General features: G+C 46.3%; 1 protein-coding gene across 4 annotated transcripts in view; it reads left to right on the top strand.

Annotated features, from left to right (window-relative positions):
- The window catches only part of DNAH3 (dynein axonemal heavy chain 3), a 202,834-nt gene that overhangs the window by 158,915 nt on the left and 17,374 nt on the right, over positions 1–26,545 (top strand). For all 4 annotated transcript variants that reach the window (XM_032242887.1, XM_032242886.1, XM_032242888.1 and 1 more), the window contains 7 exons: positions 973–1,138; positions 2,368–2,584; positions 6,382–6,564; positions 11,934–12,132; positions 17,150–19,291; positions 24,276–24,501; positions 25,800–26,044. In XM_032242887.1, the coding sequence (XP_032098778.1) occupies positions 973–1,138; positions 2,368–2,584; positions 6,382–6,564; positions 11,934–12,132; positions 17,150–19,291; positions 24,276–24,501; positions 25,800–26,044 (3,378 nt within the window). The remainder of the gene's footprint in view (positions 1–972; positions 1,139–2,367; positions 2,585–6,381; positions 6,565–11,933; positions 12,133–17,149; positions 19,292–24,275; positions 24,502–25,799; positions 26,045–26,545) is intronic.

The following is a 26,545-nucleotide window of genomic DNA, read 5'->3' as shown; positions in this document are numbered from 1 at the left end:
ACAAATACAGCAAGTGGGTTGAAGGGCTGTAGCCACTCTGGCTACATGACCCGAAGGATGCAGAAGGGACAATAGTGCATACGGGAGACCAGTTAGAAGGTAATACACTTGGGGCCGGGCGCGGTGGCTCAAGCCTGTAATCCCAGCACTTTGGGAGGCCGAGGCCGGTGGATCACGAGGTCAAGAGATCAAGACCATCCTGGTCAACATGGTGAAACCCCGTCTCTACTAAAAATACAAAAAATTAGCTGGGCATGGTGGTACGTGCCTGTAATCCCAGCTACTCAGGAGGCTGAGGCAGGAGAATTGCCTGAACCCAGGAGGCGGAGGTTGCGGTGAGCCGAGATCGTGCCATTGCACTCCAGCCTGGGTAACATGAGTGAAACTCCGTCTCAAAAAAAAAAAAAAAAAAAAAAAAAAAAAGAAGGTAATACACTCGGGCACGGTGGCCCACGCCTGTAATTCCAAAACTTTGGGAGGGGAAGGCAGGCAGATCACTTGAGGTCAGGAGTTTGAGACCAGCCTGGCCAACATGGTGAAACCCCATCTCTACCAAAAATACAAAAATTAGCTGGATGTGGTGGCAGGAGCCTATAGCCCAGCTACTTGGGAAGCTGAGGCAGGAGAATAGATTGGACCCAGAAGGCAGAGGTTGCAGTCAGCCAAGATTCCACCACTGCACTCCAGCCTGGGTGACAGAGCAAGAATCTGTCTCAATTAAAAAAAAAAAATTTTTTTTAAGGCTGTTGTAATGGGCTGATAGCTCATCACAAAGTTAAGCGAAAATATCCCACTAATTAGCCCGCACTTCCCAGGCACCCATTATGGTCATTCACGGTCGCATCCCTAGAGCACCAAGGGAAAGCATGCCGCCACTTACCCCACCAGAATCTTTGGAAATACCCACTTGCCTCCTTGGAAATACCTACCTACCTTAGAGAAAGAAAATTAACAAAATCTCCTTTTCATTAGCCATGAGTCCAATTGGAGACGCCTTCAGGAACCGCCTGCGGATGTTCCCTTCGCTGATCAATTGCTGTACGATTGATTGGTTCCAGTCCTGGCCCACAGATGCCCTAGAGTTGGTGGCTAACAAATTTCTAGAGGATGTGGAACTTGATGACAACATCCGGCTAGAGTAAGTGTGGATTGCATTTTAGGACTCCAGATATTCCAAATTGGAAGTCCAGATGCTGGCTCTATTTTTGTTGTTTTGAAGATTTCTCAATTTGTGTATAGAAAATGTCTTATGCTTTTAAATTGAATCACAGTTAGTTGGATATTTAATAAAGCATCTTTTCTAAAAAAGAAGAAAATTTTGGCTGGGCGCAGTGGCTCACGCCTGTAATCCCAGCATTTGGGAGGCCAAGGCAGGCGGATCACCTGGGATCGGGAGTTCGAAACCAGCTTCTCCAACATGGAGAAACCCCGTCTCTACCAAAAATACAAAATTAGTTGGGTATGGTGGTGCATGCCTGTAATCCCAGCTACTTGGGAGGCTGAGGCAGGAGAATCATTCAACTTGGGAGGTGGAGTTTGGGGTGAGCCGAGATTGTGTCATTGCACTTCAGCCTGGGCAACAAGAGCAAAACTGAGTCTCAAAGAAGAAGGAGAAGAAGAAGGAGGAGGAGGAGGAGGAGGTGGCGGCGGCGGCGCCAGGGTGGAGAAAATTTTATTATTCAGAATTGTCCTGGAGATATGCACTATTGTCCTAGCAATGAGAACCTGGATATAATGATATAGCTATTTCAGTAGTCCTAGAATATGCATTATCAACAGGAATGATATTGCTGCTGAGACCACAAAAAATTGATTTTTGTTTGTTTGTTCATTTGTTTGTTTTTGAGATGGAGCCTTGCTCTATCCCCCAGGCTGGAGTTCAGTGGGGCAACCTCCACCTCCCAGGTTCAAGTGATTCTCATGCCTCAGCCTCCCCCAAGCAGCTGGGATTACAGGCACCTGGTCTCTACTAAAAATAAAAAACTTAGCCAGGCATGGTGGCACACACCTGTAATCCCAGCTACTCAGGAGACTGAGGCAGGAGAATCACTTGAGCCTGGGAGGCAAAGGTTGCAGTGAGTTGACATCGCACCACTGCACTCCAGCCTGGGTGACAGACAGACAGACACTGTCTTAAAAAATAAATAAATAAATAAAATGAAATAATTTGTGTAAGAGTATGAACCTATGCACCTGCCCCGTCCTTCTCTGCCTCAGCTCTGTTGACATGTCTTCAGAGAGTTTGGATTATAGTGGGTCGTAGTCAGTGTAAATGCCTTCTCACACCCTCATGTCTGTAACCAAAGCTGTGCTGGATGTCCCTGGGAGATGTTGGGTCCTGCCTAACTGCCTTGGTCTCCTTGGCAGGGTCGTCTCCATGTGCAAATATTTCCAAGAAAGCGTCAAGAAACTGTCACTCGATTATTACGACAAACTCCGAAGACACAACTATGTTACCCCCACATCCTACCTCGAATTGATTCTGACCTTCAAGACGCTCCTGAATAGCAAGAGGCAAGAGGTGGATATGATGAGAAACCGCTACCTGACAGGCTTGCAGAAACTCGACTTTGCAGCTTCACAGGTAAGCGCTGCCAAAAACAGAACAGAGATAAAGAGGCCTGGGATGAGGTGGATGTGCTGAGGCACGTGTTCAGGTGCAGAATTAAGAGGACACCAAGTAAAGCAGCATGTGACCCTGCATTTGCAGAACGTACCTTACCTACATCACTGTAATCCCTACCCTGTGGGATCCTGTCTTTAAGATTTTGATATTTTGTTCATCATGGTTTTTTTTTTTTCTTTTTGCATTAATTTTGATTTCTTAACCTATTGCAATAATGTATCATTTATATTGAGTACTGTTTTTTTTAAAATGCCTCCTTAAGTTTTGTACTCAAGGTGAGTCCCTCACTTGTCTCATCTTGTAGGGAACTGGGCAGGATAAGGCAGTGAGTGGTTCAAGATATCTTTGTGGAGTCAGATCGCCAGGAGCATATTATTTACTTCTTTGAGCCTCAGATTCCTCTTCTATAAAAAGGTGAAGGCTCAGTGCAGTGGCTCACCCCTGTAATCCCGCATTTGGGAGGCCAAAATGGGAGGATCACTTGAGGCCAGGAGATTGCTTGAGACCAGACTGGGAAAGATAGCAATTCCCCATCTCTACAAAAAAATAAAAATAAAATTAGCCAAGTGTAGTGGTGTGTGCTTGTAGTCCCAGCTACTTGGGAGGCTGAGGTGAGAGGATCACTTGAGCTCAGGAGTTCGAGCCTGCAGTGAGCTATGATCACGCCACGGCACTCCAGTCTGGGTAACAGAATAAGACCTTATCTCTTTATTTTATTATAATTATTTCTTTGAGATGAAGTCTTGCTCTGTCGCCCAGGCTACAGTACAGTGGCATGATTTCGGCTCACTGCAACCTCGACTCCCGGGTTCAAGCAATCCTCCTGTCTCAGCCTCCCAAGTAGCTGGTGCTACAAGTGTACACCACCACACCCAGCTAAATTTTGTATTTTTAGTAGAGACAGGGTTTTGCCATGTTGGCCAGGCTGGTTTTGAACTTTTGACCTCAAGTGGTCTTCCCACCTCAGCCTCCCAAAGTGCTGAGTTTTACAGGCATGAGTCATCATGCCCGGCTACCTTGTCTCTTTAAAAAAGAAGAAGAAGAAAAAAACGTGGTAGCAGTTTTCACTGCATAGGGCTGTTATGAAGAAGAAGTAAGCTGACACAGTGCAGCCTTTAGCAAAATGCCTGGCACATGAGTTATTAATTAATTTGTTCTTAGAGCCACCTGAAAAATTATCTAAAATGAAAGCCATTCTAGGAGATGGATTTTCCACCCCAATAAAGAACTGAGGCCATTGATTGATTGACAGAGCTTAGCTCTGCACACAGCAAACCCACAAACACTGCAACACACGGATGGGAGAGAACACTAGAAATGGCCTCTGTTGCTCTGTCCCTTGGGATGTGAGTCCCTTGGGGGGTCGTTGGTTTTTAGAGACGTTGAAACTGAAGTCTGTCCAGACAAGGGTGAGGTCAGTCATGTCTGAGGAGCAGCAAACGGACCCAAGACGGTCTAGACCAGGAAAGAAAATGATTGTACCAGTTAACATTTTTTGAGTCCCACTGCATGCCTAGTGCTGTGTGTGAACAAAATATTGTTTTTATCTCCACGTGATACACAAAGAAACCAGGACACAGAGAGGCCAGGTGACTTGCCCATGATCACACAGCCTGTCGAGTGGTCAGGCCAGAATGGAAACTTAGATCTGCATGACTCCAAAATCCATGTCCTACCCAGCACAGCCTGCAGAGCTTCTGGTCTCACACAGGCTCACTGGATGCAGTGGGTCCAACGTCATGAAAACTCTCTCCAAATACATGAAATCCAACCCGATTTGTCTGAGCTGCCTTAAAAGGCAGAATCAGGACCAGTGAGTGCAAACTTCAAGGGGTAAATTTTAGCTCTGTGTCAGGAAAATGTAAAGCTTCTTTTTTTTCTTTTCTTTTTTTTTTTTTTTTTTTTTTTTTTTTTGAGACAGAGTCTCGCTAGGTTGCCCAGGCTGGACTGCAGTGATGAAGTCTCAGCTCATTGTAACTTCTGCCTCCCAGGTTCAAGCAAATCTCCTGCCTCAGCCTCCTGAGTAGCTGGGATTATAAGCGCCTGCCACCATGCCTAATTTTTATATTTCTAGTAGAGACAAGGTTTCACCATGTTGGCCAGGCTGGTCACAATCTCCTGACCTCAAGTGATTCTCCTACCTCAGCCTCCTAAAGTGCTGGGGTTATAGGCTTTAGCCACTGAGGCTGGCCTAATGGGTTTAATTGTCTAAAAAATGGCATAGCTCTCAAGAGAGGTGGTGAGCTTCCCATTATTAGAGGAGTTCAGAAACCAGAAAACCACTAGGCAGGAATGTTTTCTAGAGAATCAGACTGTTTGTCTCAGTCAGCTTTGTGCTTCCATAGCAAAATATCCTAAACTGGGTGGCTTGAACAGCAAATGTTTACTGGCTTCTCACAGTTCTGGAGGCTGGGAAGTTCAAGATCAAGGCACTAGCAGATCCAGTGTTTGGTGAGGGCTCTCTTCCTGGTTTGCTGACAGCTGCCTTCTTGCTGTGTCCTCACATAGTGGGAAAAGACAGATCCCATTTGGCTTCCCCTTTCTATTATATAAGGGCGTTTACCCCCTCATGAAGGCCTCACCCTTGTGACCTCTTCTACCCTAATTACCTCCAAAGGCCTCACCTATAATTACCATCGAATTGGGGATTAGGCTTCAACATATCATTCTGAGGAGGACACAAACATTTAGTCCACAGTACTATTGGGAAAAGTAGCCTTGAAATAGCCTGAGATAGCTTTCTATCTCAGCTGTCTGTTTTTTCTTCACAGCCTTTAAAAAAAAATGTAGCTTTAAAAAAGTATTTTAGTTGAGCACAGTGGCTCACACCAGTAATCCCATCACTTTGGGAGGCCAAAGCAGGTGGATCACCTGAGGTTAGAAGTTCAAGACCAGCCTGGCCAACATGGCAGAACTCTGTCTCTACCAAAACTACAAAAATTAGCCAGGCATGGTGGTGGGCGCCTGTAGTCCCAGCTACTTGGGAGGCTGAGGAAGGAGAATCGCTTGAACCCTGGAGGCGGAGGTTGCAGTGAGCCGAGATTGCACCACTGCACTCCAGCCTGGGCAACAGAGTGACACTCCATCTCAAAATAAGAAAAAAAAATTATTTTAACTTAAAAAAAATTTAGAGACACCGGATCTCACTATGTTTTCCAGGCTTGTCTTGAACTTCTGCACTTAAGTGATTCTCCCACCTCAACCTCTCAAATTACTGGGCCAAAAAAAAAAAAAGGTAGCTAAAAAAAATTTCTTAACTTGCTTTTGCTCTCTCTCTCTCATTACCCCAACACTAGAATATAGACTCAGTGAAGGAGAAAACTGTCTTTTAACAACAATTTTTTAGTTTACAATTATATATCTAGTGCCTAGCACAATGCTTGATAACCACAACACAGAGCGTAAACTCAATAACTGTGTTGAAAAAAACAATGAGATGGGCCGGGCACAGTGGCTTATGCCTGTAATCCCGGCACTTTGGGAGGTTAAGGCGGGCGATCACCTGAGGTCAGGAGTTCGAAACCAGCCTGGCCAACATGGTGAAACCCCATCTCAAAAAAAAAAAAAACAAAAAGGAAAAGAAAAAGAAAACCAATGAGATAATCACTAGGAAACAAATATGTACCTAGGACCATGTTAAAATCATTAGTACATATTTTCTGCATATGTCATTGGTTGGAGAACCATTAAAACTCTTGTCTACTCTGCCATGTTAAGCACTAGCGCTGGATTCCTCCCACCTCTCTCCTTGCTAGGTAGCGATCATGCAAAAGGAACTGACTGCCCTTCAACCTCAACTCATCCTCACCTCTGAGGAAACTGCCAAGATGATGGTGAAAATTGAAGCTGAGACGAGAGAAGCTGATGCAAAGAAACTTCTGGTGCAGGCAGATGAAAAAGAAGCCAATGTTGCTGCTGCCATTGCCCAAGGGATCAAGGTATAAAGAAAGAGAGGAAAGAGGAAAGGGAGGGAACTAGTGCTGCCGAAGGAGCATGCTCATGCCCATCTTACAGATGAGAAAAGTAAGGCTCAGAAAGGGTAGGCAAGACTGGGCGCAGTGGCTCATGCCTGTAATCCCCACACTTTGGGAAGCTGAAGTAGATGGATCACCTGAGGTCAGAAGTTTGAAACCAGCCTGACCAACGTGGTGAAATGCCATGTCTACTAAAAATACAAAAAGATTTATCTGGGCATGGTGTTGCACACCTGTAATACCAGCTACTTGGGAGGCTGAAGTAGGGGAATTGCTTGAACCTGGGAGGCGGAGGTTGCAGTGAGCTGAGATCATGCCACTGCACTCCAGCCTGGGCAACAAACTCTGTCAAAAAAAAAAAGAAGGAAGGAAGGAAGGAGGCAGGAAAGGAGGGGAAAGAGGGAAGGAAGGAAGGAAGAAAAGAAGGGGAAGGAAGGAAGAGGAAAGAAGGAAGGAAGGAAGAAAGGAAGGGGAAGGAAGGACGGGAGGAAGGGGAAGGAAGGAAGGGAGGGAGGGAGGAAGGGAGGGAGGGTAGGTGACTTTCCCAGCATCACATAGCTGATAGGTGATGAAGCAAGTCTTTCTGATACATGGCTGAATACAGGAATTATTATTGTTTTCCAAATATTCTCCATCTCACTCACAGTCAAGGCCTTATAAGACCCAACATATGGGCAGGTGTGTTGGCTTACACCTGCAATCCCAGAGCTTTGGGAGACAAAGGCTGGAGGATCACCTGAGCTTAGGAGTTTAAGCCCAGCCTGGGCAACATAGCAAGATCCTGTCTCTACAAAAATAAAACTAAAATACTTAGCCAGGTGTAGTGGCACACCCATGTAGTCCTAGCTACTCAGGAGGCTGATGTGAGAGGATTGCTTGAGCCCAGGAGTTTGAGACTGTAGTGAACTACTAAGATCATGCCACTGCAATCCATAGCTCACCGCAGCTTTGAATTCTTGGACTGAAGTGATCCTCCTGACTCAGCCTCCCGAGTAGCTAAGTAAGACGCTGTGTTGTCTAAAAAACAACATTAAAAAAGTGGCCAGGTGTGGTGGCTCATGCCTGTAATCCCAATACTTTGGGAGGCTGAGGCGGGTGGATCGCTTGAGTCCAGGAGTTCAAGACCAGCCGAGTTTGAGACCAGCCTGGGAAACATGGTGAAATCCCATCTTTACAAAAAAAGTATTTTAAAATAGCCGGGTGTGGTGGCATTCACCTGTGGTCCCAGCTAGCTACTGAGGAGGCTAAGGTGGGACAGTCTTGAGCCCAGGAGGTGGAGGCTGCAGTGAGCAGCCTGTACTGGAGGTACAGATCGCACCACTGTACTCCAGCCTGAGTGAGAGAGCAAGACCCAGTCTCAAAAACCAACCAACAAACAAAAAGATGCAATATGTTTTTACGTCATCTCTTAGCATTTTTCCCACATTCCCTGTACTTTGGCCACATCGGTCTCGTAGCTATTTGTTAAATAATCATAAGCCACACTCCCAGCCCAGAGCCTTTGAACTGGCTGTTCCCTCTACAAAGAATGCCCTTCCTTTTGATATCCACATGGCTATCTCCTTAACCTCCATCATATTTTTGCTCAATTATGTCTGGCGTGTTGTAGGTGTGGAATAAATATTTGTTGAATGACAGAATGGTGAACCTAGAGGAAACCCGTTTGAAGGTGATTCTTGTGCCAGAGAGGAAGTAGTCCTTGTAAAGACTTGACCTACATTCAGACAGAAGAAAATCTGCTTCTTCTATTAGCACTGATATGATGTTGTATATTTCACAAAGCACTTTGAAGTACATGATTACATTTGAGCATTACAACTACTTTGAGACTTCAGAATAACAGATAGGGCCAGGCATGGTGGCTCATGCCTATAATCCTAGCACTTCAAGAGGCCAAGGTGGGTAGATCACTTGAGGCTAACATGGCAAAACCTTATCTCCACTAAAAATACAAAAATTAGCCGGGCGTGGTAGCGCATGCCTGTAATCCCAGCTACTCAGGAGGCTGAGGTGGGAGAATTTCTTGAACCCAAGAGGCAGAGGTTACAGTGAGTCAAGATTGCACCAATGCACTCCAGCCTCAGCTACTGAGTGAGATCTTATCTCAAGAACAACAACAAAAAAGACAGACATGGCCATCTGAGAACTGACAGTTTTGAGGTTCGGCAGTGAACTGACCTTCCAGAGCTGCATGGCTAGTTAGTGGGATTAGAAGCCAAGGTTTGTGGCACTTACCTTAAGATACTTGAACCTATGCGCCCACTTAACAGAAAAGTCTGTCAACCATTCTTCAAACAAGGGCTTGATCAAAAAGTAGCCTATGTCTGTCTTCTATCATAAATAGGTCATGGCGGCTGGGCACGGTGGCTCATGCCTGTAATCCTAGCACTTTGGGAGGCTGAGGCAGGCGGACCACATGAGGTCAGGAGTTCGAGACCAGCCTGGCCAACATTGTGAAACCCTATCTCTACCAAAAATATAAAAATTAGCCAAGTGTAGTGGTGGGCATCTGTAATCCCAGCTACTCAGGAGGCTAAAGCACAAGAATCATTTGAACTTGGGAGGTGGAGATTGCAGTGAGCCAACATCATGCCACTGCTCCAGCCTGGGTGAAAAAAACAAAAAGGAATGGGGCATTGTCTAGGAAAGGACAGGTGTTTTTGATTGGCTTTGCTCTACTGAGTCCAGAGACCTGGCCTGTGGGAGATCCCCTGGGTGAGTCTGATCCTTGTGAGAGTCACATAATAAATACCCTTAATTACAGATGCTTGTTCACTTACAGTCCTAGTGGAACAGACAGGAGGTGAATGGAAACCATCAGTGATAATGGGCCAGGCATGGTGGGGCATGCCTTTAACCCTAGTGGCTTGGGAGTCTGAGGCAGGAGGATGGGTTGAAATCAGGAGGAATTTCAGACCAGGCTGAATAACAATAGTGAAAATGCTTCTCTACCAAAAAAAGAAAAAATTGACCAGGTATAGTGAAGCATGCCTGTAGTCTTAGCTACTCAAGAGACTGAGGCAGAAGGATCACTTGAGTCCAGGAGTTCAAGGCTGCAGTGAGCTATGATCACACCACTGCATTCAAGTAACAATTCTGAATTTTCAGCTTTTCTTTAAAAAACGTCAGGCATTCTGGCAACACTGGAGCTATACTCCCGGGTTGCACTCATCAGCAGTATTAAATAGATGCTGCCCCTGTGTGTTCCAATTCACCAAAGCCCCAGCCCCACCCACTTCCCATACTCACTGGCCTGGCCCCTGAGGCACATGAATTGGCAACTCGTTTGTGGTCCTGTGCTAGAATCAGGTACATCGGGGCTCAACTTTTGTTCTGTCCTTTCCTAGCCTCAGTTTCCTCATCCATAAAATGGGAGGACTAAGAGAAAACATGTAACGTTTGTAGCCTGTGCCAGAGCGTAAGGGTCTATGTTAGTGAGTCTCCAAAACTGCTGTTTTTTGCTCTATACCAAGGGGACTTGCCTATGTGGCCAAAGCTAGCTCCTTTCCACATGTGGGTCACAGAGGGAAGGAGAGCAGTGCAGCCAAGATTCTGCTCTGTACTGTCAGCAAACAGCGACTTGCTAGAGCAGCAGGGAGGTACATGATGGCATGAGGTTTGTAAGGTGGTGACCCAGGATGCCCCACCACACCCACTTCCAGGCAATAGCTGCCACATCAGGTTTTGGTGTAAAGGGCGAGGCCCAGTGCTCTGCCATCCCGCCCCTCCTCCCAGGAGTGACATCCAGGGATGAGTCAGGAAGTATAGGAAACTGCCCAGGGAGAAGAAACCAGTGTCTGATGTGCAGCTTCCCTGAGGCTTTTGTGTGGAGCAGAATCCCTTTCTGGACTTTTCAGGGTTGTGGTCCTCCTGCCCAGGAGGACTGCTAATTTTTTCTAATCTCCCCACACTCCCAGAAATGACACAACGTGGAATAGTCCCTAGTAGGGTACCGAATGCACAGAAGGAATGCAAATAAAATCCATATTAGAAGTTTCTGTTTGATCCTAATTTGCCTTTAAGAAACATAAAATTTAGTGTTGCTTTATATGGAGACAAAGTTAGTTCCCTGCTCTTTACCAAAAAAAAAAAAAAAAAAAAAAAAAAAAGGTGATTTGTTGGAAACTCAGAAGTATGGCCAAGCTTGTGCCTGTAGTCCCAGCACTTTGGGAGGCTGAGGTGGACGGATCACCTGAGATCAGGAGTCCGAGACCAGCCTGGCCAACGTGGTGAAACCCCATCTATACTAAAAATAAAAAATTAGCTGAGCCTGGTGGCAGCACCTGTAATCCCAGCTACTCAGGAGCTTGAAGTGCGTGAATCTCTTGAACCTGGAAGGCTGAGGTTGCAGTGAACTAGACTGCACAGCTGCACTCCAGCCTGGGTGATAGAGCGAGACTCTGTCTCAAAAAAAAAAAAAAAAAAAAGAGAAAGAAAAAGAAAAAAAAAAGGGAAAGAAATCCATACTGGGAAGACGAAGAGACTGGAAGAGCAAGAATTAGGTCACCAACACTTGATTCAGAAGCACGATAGTTTGCTTACCTTGGTCAAATTCTTTCCAATTATTTCTTTTCCCTCTAATGAGGATGATCAGTGATACCAAAATTACTGTGATCTGATTACATTTCGTCACATTGCACTGAACTCCATACCTCTCAGACAACCCGGTTGCTCTTTTCATGCTAAGACTCACGGGCCATTTAAAATTATTATAATGTTTTTAGCATAGAAACAAATGTGGTAACAGTGCCTATGTGAGTTTTTTTTTTTTTGGGGGGGGAGGTTTGAGACGAAGTTTTGCTCTTATTGGCCAGGTGTGGGTGCAATGGCCCTATCTTGGCTCACTACAACCTCCACCTCCAGGGTTCAAGAGATTCTTCTACCTCAGCCTCCCAAGTGGCTGGGATTACAGGTGTATACCACCACACTCAGCTAATTTTTATATTTTTAGTAGAGACAGTGTTTTGCCATGTTGGCCAGGCTGATCTTGAATTCCTGACCTCAGGTGATCCACCTACCTCGGCCTCCCAAAGTGCTGGAATTACAGGTATAAGCCACAGTGCCCGGCCAAAAAATCAAACAAGTTGAATGCTCAGATGTTCGGGACATCCAGACCACAGCCTCAAAAGGCCATGCATGTGTTCTGGCTGCTGGTTAACGGTCAGAGTCCCTGTCCAGCTCCAGGAGCAGGCACCATCTTAAAGGGGATCCGGAAGAGGAAGAGGAAGTGCCTCTTTCTGTTTCCTCTGCCTCATGTAGGAGTGGAGCTCTGCCTCGCCCCCAGTGTGCAGGGCCCTGGGCACTCATCCCCTTTGTCCTTCCGCTGCCCATAGGATGAATGTGAGGGGGACCTGGCCGAGGCGATGCCTGCACTCGAGACTGCGCTTGCTGCTCTGGACACCCTGAACCCATCCGACATCTCGCTGGTGAAATCGATGCAGAACCCACCAGGCCCTGTCAAGCTGGTCATGGAGAGCATCTGCGTCATGAAAGGGATGAAGCCAGAGAGGAAGCCAGATCCCAGTGGCTCCGGTAACACCCACCTCCCTGCCCTCCCCCAAAAAATAGGAGATTTCAAATAACAATTCTGAATTTTCAGCTTATCTTTGGAAAACTCAGGCATCCTGGCAACATCGGAGCTGCACTCCGGGTTATACTCACCAGTGGTATTAAATAAATGCTGCTCCTTTGTGTTACAATTCACCAAAGCCCCAGCCCCACCCACTTCCCACACTCACTGGCCTGGCCCCTGAGGTGCATGAATTTGCAACTCATTCATGAGTTTGATTTTATTTGTTTGAGATGGAGTTTCACTCTTATTGGCCAGGCTGGAGTGCAGTGGTGCGATCTCAACTTACTGCAAACTCTGCTTCCAAGGTTCAAGTGATTCTCCTACCTTAGCCTCATGAGTAGCTGGGATTACAGGTGCCCAGTAGCATGCCCAGCTAATTTTTGTATTTTTAGTAGTGACAGGGTTTTGCCATGTTGGCCAGGTGGTATCACATAGATGCTGCCCCTGTGTGTTCCAATTCACCAAAGCCCCAGCCCCACCCCACCCTACCCAGATGCCTGCACAGGCTGCTCTTTCCTGGCAGTGAGGTGCCAGCACCCCACTGCATCCCCAGGTCAGCCCCAAGTATGCAGGCAAGATCACTGAGTTCGGAGGAATTACGAAAGGAGCCAGGGTGTGCGTGTGCACCCAAGGCCTCTCTCTTGCTTCTTCAGCAGACTCTGCCCTCTCAGTCAGTTGGGAAAATGCAGGTATCTGTAGGTGGAGCTGAGCTTAGTCAAGACCTCTGCCTGCAAGTCATTACAAAAATGAAGGTCAGGTGGACAAAAGGCCTAGTGTGGAGCAAACAGAGTCATGTGTGGGTGACCGAGAGAGAAACAGAGAGAGAAGCAGAGAAAGAGACAGGTAAAGGAAAAGAATGAGACAGAGACAAAGAATGAGACAGAGGCAAAGAAAGAAACAGAGAGAAGAGACAGAAATAAACGGAGACCCAGACACCTGTACACACATGCACGCACATGCAGACATGCATGCAGTCATGCACACAGATACACACCCAAAGGGACAGGGCACCAGGAGAGAAGGAAATCGGGAGAGACAGGGAAACACAGAGAGAGAAAGAGAAAGAGAGAGAGAGGAGATGGGGAGAGACTTGCATGCACAAGTGAGATGCAGACATACAGGAGCGAATTAGACATGAGGGCAGAGAAACAGGTAGATATAGAGACTGAGAGAGAAATACGCAGAGAGCGACAGAGAAATGGAGACAGAGAGACGCGGAGACACTGGAGTGCCAGAGATACAAAGAGAGACACAGAGATACAAAGAGAGATACAGAAAGAGAGACGGAGTGGGAAGAAAAGAGACTAGATAGAAGAGAGACAGGGCCAGACGCGGTGGCTCAAGCCTGTAATCCCAGCACTTTGGGAGGCCGAGGCCGGTGGATCACGAGGTCAAGAGACCGAGACCATCCTGGTCAACATGGTGAAACCCCGTCTCTACTAAAAATACAAAAAATCAGCTGGGCATGGTGGCACGTGCCTGTAATCCCAGCTACTCAGGAGGCTGAGGCAGGAGAATTGCCTGAGCCCAGGAGGCGGAGGTTGTGGTGAGCCGAGATTGCGCCATTGCACTCCAGCCTGGGTAACAAGAGCGAAACTCCATCTCAAAAAAAAAAAAAAAAAGAAGAAGAGAGACAGAGACAGGGAGACAAAAAACACTCACACGAAGACAGAGGGGAAGAATTAGGGAAGGGAGGGGAGGGGTGGAGCAGGATTGGGGAATGAAAGATCAGAGGGAGAGACATGGGCAGGAGACAGGGGCAAAGAAAGGCACAGATGGAACTGGAGGGGGAGAAAGAGAGAGAGAGGGACAGGTGAATAAAGAAAGAGAAAAAGGAGGATACAGAGAATTAGAAATAGGGAGAAAGGAATAGGGGAGGGAGGAATAAACCCAGAAACATTTACAGGTGAATATTCATTCTCCTTCCAATTTGAATTAGATGTAAGACTTCGCATTAAGATGAGTTAGAGCTGAACAATGACTGTTTTTTTTTTAGACGGAGTTTTGCTCTTATTGCCCAAGCTGGAGTGCAATGGCGTGATCTTTGATCACTGCAACCTCCACCTCTCTGGTTCAAGTGATTCTCCTGCTTCAGCCTCCCAAGTAGCTGGGATTATAGGCGCATGCCACCATGCCCGGCTAATTTTATACTTTAATAGAGACGGGGTTTCACTATGTTGGTCAGGCTGGTCTTGAACTCCTGACCTCATCAGGTGATCCACCCACCTTAGCCTCCCAAAGTGCTGGAATTTCAGGCATGAGCCACTACACCCGGCCTGAACAATGACTTTTAAAACCACCTCCAGTTCTGTTTTCTGCCTTTGAGTCCTCCCATCCTGTGAATGGTCTAGCTATTCCTTCATTCTTTCTGAAATGTTAGAAATCTCTACTCTAATCCCAGCCAGGCACGGTGGCACACACCTGTAATCCCAGTACTTTGGGAGGCCGAAGTGGGTGAATCGCTTGAGCCCAGGAGTTTGAGACCAGCCTTGACAACCTGACAAAACCCTGCCTCTACAAAAAAATACAAAATGTAACCAGATGTGCTGACACACGTCTGCAGTCCCAGCTACTCAGGAGGCTGAGAAGGGAAGATCGCTTGAGCCTGGGAGGTTGAGGCTGCAGTGAGCCATGATCCTGCCACTGCCCTTTAGCTTGTATGACAGAGTAAGACCCTGTCTCAAAAATGAAATCCCTGGTCCCTCATTTGAGACCTTCCAGCTCCTGCTTCCCATTGCTTAGCCTTCCCTCTTATCCAGCAGGTGTCAGGCCTAAAATCACATAAAGCAGATGCAAAGCAAGGTATAGCCAAGCAAGGAGCGGCCTTTAGGAGAGCACCCTTTAGGGAAGCAGCTGAGGCTGCTAATAATAAGTTAGCCTTGAGCAAAGATGAGCTAGCAGTACTTCTGCACCCTGGCTGCACTCTAGAATCACCTGGAGAGCTTAAAGAATACAGAAGTTGGCCAGCCGTGGTGGCTCATTGCCTATAATCCCAGCACTTTGGGAGGCCAAGACGGGCGGATCACCAGAGGTCAGGAGTTTGAGATTGGCCTGGCCAACAAGGTGAAACCCCGTCTCTATTAAAATTACAAAAAAAAAAAAAATTAGCTGGGCATGGTGGTATGTGCCTGTAAATCCTGGCTACTCAAGAGACTGAGGCAGAATTGCTTGAACCCAGGAGGCAGAGGTTGCAGTGAGCCGTGACCGCGCCACTGCACTCCAGCCTGGGCAACAAGAATGAAACTCCATCTCAAAAAAAATAAAATGCAGGAATCCATGCCTCACTCCTAGAGAGTCTCATTCCATTGGTCCGAAATGTGGCCTGAGCATTAGGATTTTTTTTTTTTTAAAGCTCCCCCTGCATATGGGGTTGAGACCTGCTGAGATACACAAAGCACAGCCAGGTCGTGAATGTCACTTCTCATCTTGGATCATTGATGATCAGCACAGAACCCATCATTAAATTAAAACTAAAGCAAATTATGCCTATTATTCACCCAACCCATGGAACTGAGTGAGTATATTGAGATGGAGCAAAAGAGCAATTGAGTTAGTTCGGGGAACCTTGAATTTAAATGAAGCAGATCATTTTCTAGAATGCCAACAAAAACCTTCATGGAAAATATTTGGCTGGTTGCTGTGCTTGTAATTAGGAATGGGACACATTTGACCTGCTGTACTCAATGTGATGTCTCAGAGTATAACTTTTTTGATGAGCCTGAACTTGGCAAGTACCATGAGCCAAAAAGCTTCCCAAATTTTTCCCATTGTGTCAACAGAAGGAGCATTGTTTCGGGATGGGATCAGGACTCACTTGATTAGTTGTTAGACAGCACAATGGGTGCTAAGAGGAATAAGGGCCTGGCTTTGTGTCTGGGCAGGCCACAGGTAGTCTTCTGTATCAGTGGAAGCCTGCAAGCTGCTTCTCCCAGCCTCCTTCATTTTCACGAGACCTTTGCCTCACTCACACCATTCATCACAGGGAGGACTAATTGGGCTCCATCCAACCCACCTCCCAGACTAGGAAAGAATATGCGATACCCATCCCCATGGGCTGCTGCTCCTGTTGTCCTTTCCATCCATGAATAAGATAATGGGGTACTATTCATTCAACCCATGAATGAATAGTAAGAATGACAGCTAAGTATCAGGCAGTGTTCCAGCTTCTGGAAAACAGCAGAAGGTTACCTCTTTGAGGGAAAGGTAGACGGTAGAAAATAACTGAAAACTTATAGGTTGCGATAAGTGCTATAAAGGGAACGGACTTTCTAGCAAGTTAGATGAAGGAAAATGCTGGTGCAGGGGGCAAGGGGTCCCCCTTGTCAGAGAAGTCTAGGGAAACCTCGATGGCAATGGCTTTTAAGGCAAGGCCTCCAGCCTGGTCAACATGACAAAACCTCATCTCTATAAAAACACAAACATTGGCCAGGTGCAGTGGCTCACGCCTGTAATCTCAGCACTTTGGGAGGCTGAGGCGGGTGGATCCCGTGAAGTCAGAAGTTCAAGACCAGTCCGGACGGTGAAATGCCATCTCTACTAAAAATACAAAAACTAGCCAGGCATGATGGCATATGCCTGTAGTCCCAGCGCCTTGGGAGGCTGAGGCAGGAGGATCGCTTGAACCCAGGAGGTGGAGGTTGCAGTGAGCTGAGATCGTGCCATTGCACTCCAGCCTGGGTGACAGCTCAAGACTCTGTCTCTACATGAATAAATAAAACCCAGCTAGATGCCTTTTACAGTGTAGGCAAAGAGCTCATGGTAGGAAGCACTTGGGGTCATGAGGAATTGAAGGAAGCTTCTTTGTAACCCAAGTTTAGAGAATGAGGCAGAGATGAGTGAGGTTGGTGAGGTTGGCTGGGCCTCCCAGACCATGTTTTTGCTTTTGTTTTTTCTCAAATGCGAGCAGTAGCCACTGCAGAATTTTAAATCTTGGCCAGAATGTCTTAATACATTATCCTTGTTTCTTGTTCCAAATAGGCAAAATGATAGAAGATTACTGGGGGGTATCCAAAAAGATTCTTGGGGATCTGAAGTTCCTGGAGAGTCTTAAGACATATGACAAAGACAACATCCCCCCACTGACCATGAAGCGGATCCGGGAAAGGTTTATCAATCACCCAGAATTCCAGCCAGCTGTCATTAAAAATGTGTCATCGGCCTGTGAGGGTCTGTGCAAGTGGGTGAGGGCCATGGAGGTGTATGATCGCGTGGCCAAGGTGGTGGCTCCCAAACGGGAGCGACTGAGGGAGGCAGAGGGGAAGCTGGATGCACAGATGCAGAAGCTGAACCAGAAACGAGCAGAGCTGAAGCTGGTGATAGACCGGCTTCAGGCCCTGAATGATGACTTTGAAGAGATGAACACCAAGAAAAAGGCCTTGGAGGAAAACATTGAAATCTGCTCCCAAAAGCTGGTCAGGGCAGAGAAACTGATCAGTGGTCTTGGGGGAGAGAAGGACAGATGGACCGAAGCCGCCCGGCAGCTGGGGATTCGCTATACTAATCTGACGGGTGATGTGTTGCTGTCCTCAGGAACCATGGCTTACCTGGGCGCTTTTACAGTGGATTATCGGGTCCAGTGCCAAAATCAGTGGTTGGCCGAATGTAAGGACAAGGTCATCCCCGGCTCCAGTGACTTCAGTCTTAGCCAAACGTTAGGGGATCCCATCAAAATCCGTGCCTGGCAGATTGCTGGGCTTCCCGTTGACTCCTTCTCCATCGACAATGGCATCATTGTGTCCAATTCCAGACGCTGGGCGTTAATGATTGACCCTCAGGGACAGGCCAATAAATGGATTAAGAACGTGGAGAAGGCGAATAAACTGGCTGTCATCAAGTTCTCTGACAGCAACTACATGAGGATGCTGGAAAACGCGCTGCAGTTAGGCACCCCTGTCTTGCTGGAAAACGTTGGGGAAGAGCTGGATGCTTTTATCGAACCTATCTTGCTCAAGGCCACGTTCAAACAGCAAGGGGTTGAGTACATGAGGCTGGGTGAAAACATCATAGAATACTCCAGGGATTTTAAGTTATACATCACAACCCGTTTGAGGAACCCACATTACCTCCCAGAAGTCGCCGTGAAAGTCTGTCTCCTCAACTTCATGATCACCCCCTTGGGTCTCCAAGATCAACTCCTTGGCATCGTGGCTGCGAAAGAGAAGCCAGAGCTGGAAGAGAAAAAGAACCAGTTGATTGTGGAGAGCGCCAGGAACAAGAAGCATCTCAAGGAAATTGAAGATAAGATCTTGGAGGTCCTCTCCGTGTCCGAGGGTAACATCCTGGAGGATGAAACTGCCATCAAAGTTCTGTCCTCCTCCAAAGTGCTATCTGAAGAGATCTCTGAGAAACAGAAAGTTGCTTCCGTGACAGAAACGCAGATTGATGAGACTCGGATGGGCTACAAGCCGGTGGCTGTGCACTCTGCCACCATCTTCTTTTGTATCTCAGACCTGGCCAACATCGAGCCAATGTACCAGTACTCCCTGACTTGGTTCATAAATCTCTACATGCATTCCCTGGCCCATAGCACAAAGAGCGAAGAGCTGAATCTGCGCATCGAGTACATCATTGACCATTTCACCCTGAGCATCTACAACAACGTGTGCCGTTCTCTGTTTGAGAAGGACAAGCTACTCTTCTCTCTCCTCCTGACCATTGGCATCTTGAAACAGAAGAAGGAAATTACAGAGGAGGTGTGGTACTTCCTTCTCACTGGAGGCGTTGCACTGGATAACCCCTACCCCAACCCAGCTCCCAAATGGCTGTCTGAAAAGGCATGGGCAGAGGTTGTCCGTGCATCTGCCTTACCCAAACTGCACGGCCTGATGGAGCATTTGCAACAGAACCTGGATGAATGGAAGCTCGTCTATGACTCAGCCTGGCCCCACGAGGAGCAACTCCCTGGGTCTTGGAAGTTTACTCAAGGATTGGAGAAGATGGTGATCCTCCGATGTTTGCGGCCTGACAAAATGGTGCCAGCGGTCCGGGAGTTCATTGCTGAACACATGGGAAAGCTGTACATTGAAGCCCCTACATTCGATCTCCAGGGATCCTACAATGATTCCAGCAGCTGCGCACCTTTGATTTTTGTGTTGTCTCCAGGTGCAGACCCAATGGCAGGTAAGGACAGAGTGTTGTGGGAGAGACGTAGAAAGCTCAGAGTGTGTGGATGGATATCAGTAACCTGTCCCTTACAGCAGGGGTTCAAGTTCAGATGGTTTTGAAGGCCAAATGGTCCACAGGTTGAGGTGGAGCCACAGAACTCCTTTTTTCCACCTGTAGAGGTCAGCTGCTATTTGGCACCCACAAATTGGGTGGTTTGGGAATGTAAGCCCAGGACTGCCAGATCATCTGATTTTTCAAGAGACACTAGAAATGCAGAAAGCGCCCACTTTTATATCTTGATCATTCATTTGAAGTTTTTTTCTTAAAAATCTTGTGAGAGTTCAGGTGAGGTGGCTTATGCGTGTAATCCCAGCACTTTGGGAGACTGAGTTGGGAGGACTGCTTGAGTCCAGGGGTTTGAGACCAGCCTGGGCAACATAGTGAGACCTCCATAGCTATAAAACATTTTAAAAATTAGCTGGGAATGCTGGCACATGCCTGTAGTCCCAGCTACTTGGGAGGTGGAGGCAGGAGAATCCCTTTAGCCTCGGGAGGTCGAGGCTGCAATGAGCTATGATCACAGCACTGTACTCCAGTCTAGGTGACAGAGCAAGACCCTGCCCACTCCCGAAAAAAAAGAACAAAATAGAAGCTTGGTGAGATTCAGCTCGGATGATTCCACCGGAAACTTCACAGACACTGTGTCCCTTCTAATGCCACATGTCAGGAGATCCATACTGTCTGGCTGTCTCTTCTGAAAAAGATCAAAGAGACTCAGGTATTGTCAGTGTAAGCCAGCTCTCCATTTCCTCACTCACTCGCTTATAAAGTTTCCCACCAGCCTTTCACCTAACGTGATGGTTCTCAATCATGGCTACACATTGGAATCAACTGGGGAGTTTAAATAATGCTCTCAATGCATGGGCCACACCGTTGACCAATTAAATTAAAATCTTAGGGGTGAGGCCCATGCATTTTGTTTTAAGGAGCTTTTCCAGTAATTCCAATGTGCAGCCAGTGTTGAGAACCACTAACTTTGATAGTTTTAGTGGCCTTTGAAAGTCATTACCAAGATCCATTATTTCATTAGGGGCTGCACAATGATTTTTTTTTTTAGACAGTGTTGCTCTGACACCCAGGTGGGAGTGCAGTGGCATGATCTCAGGTCACTGCAACCTCTGTCTCCCGGGTTCAAGTGTTTCTCGTGCCTCAGCCTCCCAAATACCTGGGACTTACAGGTGCCCAACACCAGGCCTGCCTAATTTTTGTATTTTTAGTAAAGATGAGGTTTCATTATGTTGGTCAGGCTGGTCTTAAACTCCTGACTTCAAGTGATCCACCTACCTCAGCCTCTCAAAGTTCTGGGATTACCAGCATAAGCCACCATGCCTGGCCAATGATGATATTTTAATTCTGTCCTTCCTTACACATTTATTAGCCAAAAACCTTCTATGAAGAATTTCTGGATGTGTACATGTGATGGTATGCACCTGTAGTCCCAGCAACTCAGGAGGCTGTGATGGGAGGATCACTTGAACCCAGCAGTTCAAAGCTCCATCTCAAAAAATTTTTTTCCTTTGTCAACTCTTTTGTTTACTCTTAATATAGTTCAAGCATGTCAGGCAAAAGAGATGCTTGATTCTTTATTTATCAGCATTCAGAATGTTGAGATGGTATTGTAATAACCTCCAAAATGAACCAATAAGAATTTTCTGTTGCCATTATGAATGCCTGGAGATTAATATATTGGATACTTTAAATATGGTGGTGTTTTACTCCACTGCCATCTTTCTTCTTCTTTTTTTTTTTTAAGACGGAGTTTCACTCTTGTTGCCCAGGCTGGAGTGCAATGACACGATCTCGATCTCGGCTCACTGAAACCTCTGCCTCCCTGGTTAAAGCTATTCTCTTGCCTCAGCCTCCCATGTAGCTGGGATTACAGGCATGTGCCACCATGCCTGGCTAATTTTTTGTAGAGATAGGGCTTTTCCATGTTGGTCAGACTGGTCTTAAACTCCCGAACTCCGGTGATCCACCCGCCTCAGCGTCCCAAAGTGCTGGGATTACAAGTGTAAGCCACTGCACCCAGCCTCTTTCTTCTTTTTGATACTCAGATTATTCCATCTGTGGCTTATGGGAGCACCTTTCTGCCTTTGTCTTTTTCACATAGTCTTAGTAGGTTTTGATATTAATAGCTTCCTTGCCTTCTAGAACTATCATATATTCCAGGAGTATCTTGTACATTTCCTATCCCAGACCTGGAAACAAATATTTCTCAAGGGAGCCTTGGTTCTTCCAGCAGACAGTGGAATTTTTTTTTTTTTTTGAGACAGGGTCTTGCCCTGTCACCCAAGCTGGAGTATAGTGGTATGATCTTGGCCCACTGAGCCTCTTGGGCACAGGCAATCTCCCCCTATCTCAGCCTCCCCAGTAGCTGGGACCACAGGCACACACCACCACACCTGGTTAAATTCCCCGCCCCCACAACCTGGTTAAATTTTTTAATTTTTAGTAGAGATAGGGTCTCACTACATTGCCCAGGCTGGCCTCCAACACCTGGGCTCAAGCAATCCTTCCACCTCAGCCTCCCAAAGTGCTGGGATTACCAAAGTGCTGAGATTACAGGTGTGAGCCACCATGTCCAGCCTACTTTTTTAAATTAATTTTTAGTTTTTACATACGTTAATATCTGACCAATAGACAATGATATTTAGAAACCACAACCTGCATGCTAGAGGTGCTTATTACTACCGCATGGATCATAAATTATAGACCTTATTGTCCTCTAATTCTCTTTTTGGTGTTATCTGATCTGCTTTTTTAATCAGCACTTTGTGTTTTTGTCTTCACAATGACTGTGCTTTCCACTTCTAGAAGTTTTATTTGTTTTGCTTCAAATCCATACATATTTTTAATAGAATTCCGAATTTTGTTATTACTTATTTATAGATATGATTCATTCATTTCCTTCCTTCCTTCCTTCCTTTCCTTCCTTCCTTCCTTTTTTCCTTCCTTTCTTTCTCTCTCTCTTCTATCCTTCCTTCCTTGCTTGCTTCCTTTCTTCCTTTCTCTCTCTTCTATCCTTCCTTCCTTGCTTGCTTCCTTTCTTCCTTCCTTTCTTTCTTTCTCTCTCTCTTCTATCCTTCCTTCCTTCCTTTCTTCCGTTCTTCCTTTCTTTCTTTTTTCGAGACAGAGTTTCCCTCTGTTGCCCAGGCTCCAGTGCAGTGGCACCATCTCAGCTCACTGCAACTCTCCAACTTCCAGGCTGAAGTGATCCTTGTGCCTCAGCCTTCCAAGTAGCTGGAACCACAGGCGTGTGCCACCTACCCTGCTAATTTTTTTGTATTTTTTGTAGAAATGAGGTTTCGCCAACAGGCTGGCCTTGAACTCCTGGGCTCAAGTAATCTGCCTGCCTCAGCCTCCCAAAGTGCTGGGATTACAAACTCGGCGGATGTGTTTCTTTTATGGTCTTTTAAAAAAAGGACAATATTAGCCTGCTAGGGCTACCATAATAAAGTACCATGGACTGAGTGGCTTAAAAAACAGAAATTTGGCCAGGCACAGTGGCTCTTGCCTATAATCCCACCACTTTGGGAGGTCAAGGTGTGTGGACCACCTGAGATCAGGAGCTCGAGATCAGCCTGACCAACATGAAGAAACCCCATCTCTACCAAAAATACAAAATTAGCTGGGCATGGTGGTGCATGCCTGTAATCCCAGCCACTCGCGAGGCTGAGGCAGGAGAATTGCTTGAACCTGGGAGGAGGAGGTTGCAATGAGTCGAGATCACGACATTGCACTCTAGCCTGTGCAACAAGAGCAAAACTCTGTCTCAAAAAAAAAAAAAAGTATTTTCTCACAATTCTCAAAGAATGAAGTTTGAAATCGAGCTGTTGACAGGGTTTGTTTCTTCAGAGGCCTCTCTGCTTGGCTTGTTGATGATCATCTTCTCCTATGTCTGCACAGGGTTTTCTCTCTGTTTGTCCTCATCTCTTCTTCTTATAAGGATATCAGTCATATTGAATTAAGGCCCACCCTAATGACGTCATTTTAATTTCGCTTCTGCAAAGACCCTATTTCCAACTACTGAACAGTTACATTCTAGGTACCTAGAATTAGGACTTCAACGTATGAATTTTGCTAGGGACACAATGCAGCTTGTCTCAGAGACCACATGTAACCCTTAGAATATTAACCCTGATTTTTTTGTGTGCTGCCTGTCTCTCATTGTGATGTACTGCCTCGTGTTTTTTTTTTTTTTTTTTTTTTTTGAATTGTGAGTTCACCATCAGCAAATTTGTTTTGTTTTGCGGGAGTCTCATATACTTTGGGTTTTGGGAGTGTCCCTACAGAACAACTTTGCATATGCAAACAGTGGTGCCCCATGGGGGCTGGGTGGGGGGTCACCAGTCTGGATCAAATTTTAACTCTTTTTTTTTTTTTGAGACTGAGTTTTGCTCTTGTTTCCTAAGCTGGAGTGCAATGGCACAATCTCAGCTCACTGCAACCTCTGCCTCCCAGGTTCAAGCGATTCTCCTGCCTGAGTAGCTGGGACTACAGGTGCAGCACCACCATGCCTGGCTAATTTTTGTATTTTTAGTAGAGACGGGTGTCACTGTATTGGCCAGGCTGGTCTTGAACTCCTGACCTTGTGATCCACCCGCCTCCACCTCCACCTCCCAAAGTGCTGGGACTGCAGGCATGAGCCACCATGCCCAGCCGGAATTGGATGTGTGTGTGTGTGTGTGTGTGTGTGTGTGTGTATGTGTGTATGTTTTAAATGGAGACAAGGTCTCACTGTGTTGCCCAGGCTGGTCTTGAACTCCTGAGCTCAAGTAATCCTCCCACCTCAGCCTCCCAAAGTGTTGGGATTACACAACACCTTGGTGTGGTGTGGTGAGCCACCACACTGAGCCATGTTGTTATTGCTAATATGGCTATTCTGTTACTTTTAGCTGGCCTCTCCTCTTTTAAAAGTCTCCTTTCTTCCTGGTCTCAGGCCTGCTGAAGTTTGCTGATGATCTTGGAATGGGAGGTACCAGAACACAGACCATCTCCCTTGGCCAAGGCCAAGGCCCTATTGCTGTCAAAATGATCAACAATGCTATCAAAGATGGGACCTGGGTGGTCTTGCAGAATTGCCATCTGGCCACAAGCTGGATGCCTACACTGGAGAAGATTTGTGAGGAGGTGATTGTTCCTGAGGACACCAATGACAAATTCAGGTGAGATGCTGTCCCACTACTGCCTTCTCTGGGACCCAACCTCCAGATGTCAGGCTGGTGGCTGGGAAGATCATCAAGACACAGTTCTGCCCCTTAGAAACTCTCAGTCTAGGCCTGGCAGGGTGGCTCATCCCTGTAATCCCAGCACTTTGGGAGGCGGAGGTGGGTGGATCACCTGAGGTCAGGTGTTCGAGACCAGCCTGGCCAACATGGCAAAACACTGTCTCTACTAAAAATATAAAAATTAGCTGGGCATAGTGGTGTCTCAGCATCTTGAGAGGCTGAGACAGGTAAATTGCTTGAACCCAGGAGTTCAAGGCCAGCTTGGGGAACATGGCAAAACCCCATCTCTACTAAAAATAGAAAAAATTAGCTGGGCGTGGTGGCACACATTTGTAGTCCCAGCAACGTGGGAGGCTGAAGTGGGAGAATCACCTGAGCCCAAGAAGTCGAGGCTGCAGTGAGCAGTGATTGCACCACTGCACTCCAGCCTGGGTGACAGAATGAGACCCTGTCTGAAAAAAATAAGAATAAAATAAAAACAATAAAAATGAAAAAAAAAAAAGAGTCTTGGATGCAATATTGCCAAGATGTTAACCTATAGGTAGTAAAATTACCAATTCTAGCTTCTTCTAAATACTGTTACATATGTTTCCCTTTTTTTGTGGGCATAAACTTGCATTTTAAAAAAAGAACTTCTCCCTATTTTTCAAGGCCCATTTCAAATGCCATTTCCTATATGACAGGCATCAGCACACTTTTTCTGTAAAGGGCCAATAGTGGATATTTTAGGGTTTGTGGTCATATTGTCTCTTGTAACTATTCAACTCTGGTTGTAAGGAGAAAGCAGCTTTCGGGCCAGGCATAGGGACTCATGCCTGTAATCCCAGCGTTTTGGGATGGTGAGGTGGGAGGATGGCTTGAGCCCAGCAACCTAGTGGGACTCCATCTCTATATTAAAAAAAAAAAAAAAAAAAAAAAAAGAAAAAGTACAAGCTTTGGAGTCAGAGAGCCCTGAGTCCACATCCTGGTTCAACTACTGCCAAGTGATGTGTCCTTGAAAAACCCACCTGACCTTGCCATGCCTCTGTTTCCTCACTGGTAAATGAGGGTAGTAAATAAATCCCTCTTCATTGGGTGGCTGTGAAGCTTAAGGGAAATAAAAGGACATATATTAAATGCTCAGCATGATTTTGGCTCTGGTAGCATTTAGTAAATCATAGCTACTATTTTTTGTTATTGTTTTTCATTATAACTTAAGGCATTGCTCTAAAAAGTTGGGTGTGTTGTTCTTCCAGACTCTGGCTAACCAGCTATCCAACAGAGAAGTTTCCAGTCAGCATTCTCCAGAATGGAATCAAAATGACCAATGAGCCCCCCAAAGGGCTCCGGGCCAACCTTTTGCGCTCCTACCTCAATGACCCCATCTCAGATCCTGTGTTCTTCCAAAGCTGTGCAAAGGCGGTGATGTGGCAAAAGCTGTTGTTTGGGCTTTGCTTCTTCCATGCCATTGTTCAAGAGAGGAGAAACTTTGGCCCCCTAGGTAAGTAATGACCTGTGGGAAAGGATGCCAGACAGATACAAGTGTGTTTCCAGGCGTGTGTTTAAGCTTGTGCTCAGATAGGGTTGCCAGTAAAATACAGTGTGAGTAATTTCCATGCAATATTTGGGACATACTTATACTAAATGATTTATTATTTAACTAAGATCAAACTTTCACTGTATTTTTATTTGCTAAATCTGGCAACCTGGCTGGACTTGGTGGCTTGTGCCTTTAATCCCAGCACTTAGCGAGGCCAAGGCAGGCAGATATCTTGAGGCCAGGTGTTCGAGACCAGCCTGGGTAACATGGTGAAACCCCATCTCTACTAAAAACACAAAAATTAGCCGGGCATGGTGGTGCCCGCCTATAATCCCAACTATTTGGGAGGCTGAGGCATGAGAATTACTTCAACCGAGCAGGTGGAGTTTGTAGTAAGGCAAGATCACACCACCGCACTCCAGCCTGGGCAACAGAGCAAGACCTTGTCTCAAAAAAAAAAAG

This window comes from Sapajus apella, unplaced genomic scaffold, assembly GCF_009761245.1.
Source record: "Sapajus apella isolate SASKATOON/1434 unplaced genomic scaffold, GSC_monkey_1.0 scaffold51, whole genome shotgun sequence".
In the NCBI taxonomy this organism is placed as follows: Eukaryota; Metazoa; Chordata; class Mammalia; order Primates; family Cebidae; genus Sapajus; species Sapajus apella.
The sequence above is the reverse complement of the archived record's forward strand: the minus strand, read 5'-3'. Positions and strand labels throughout refer to the sequence as shown.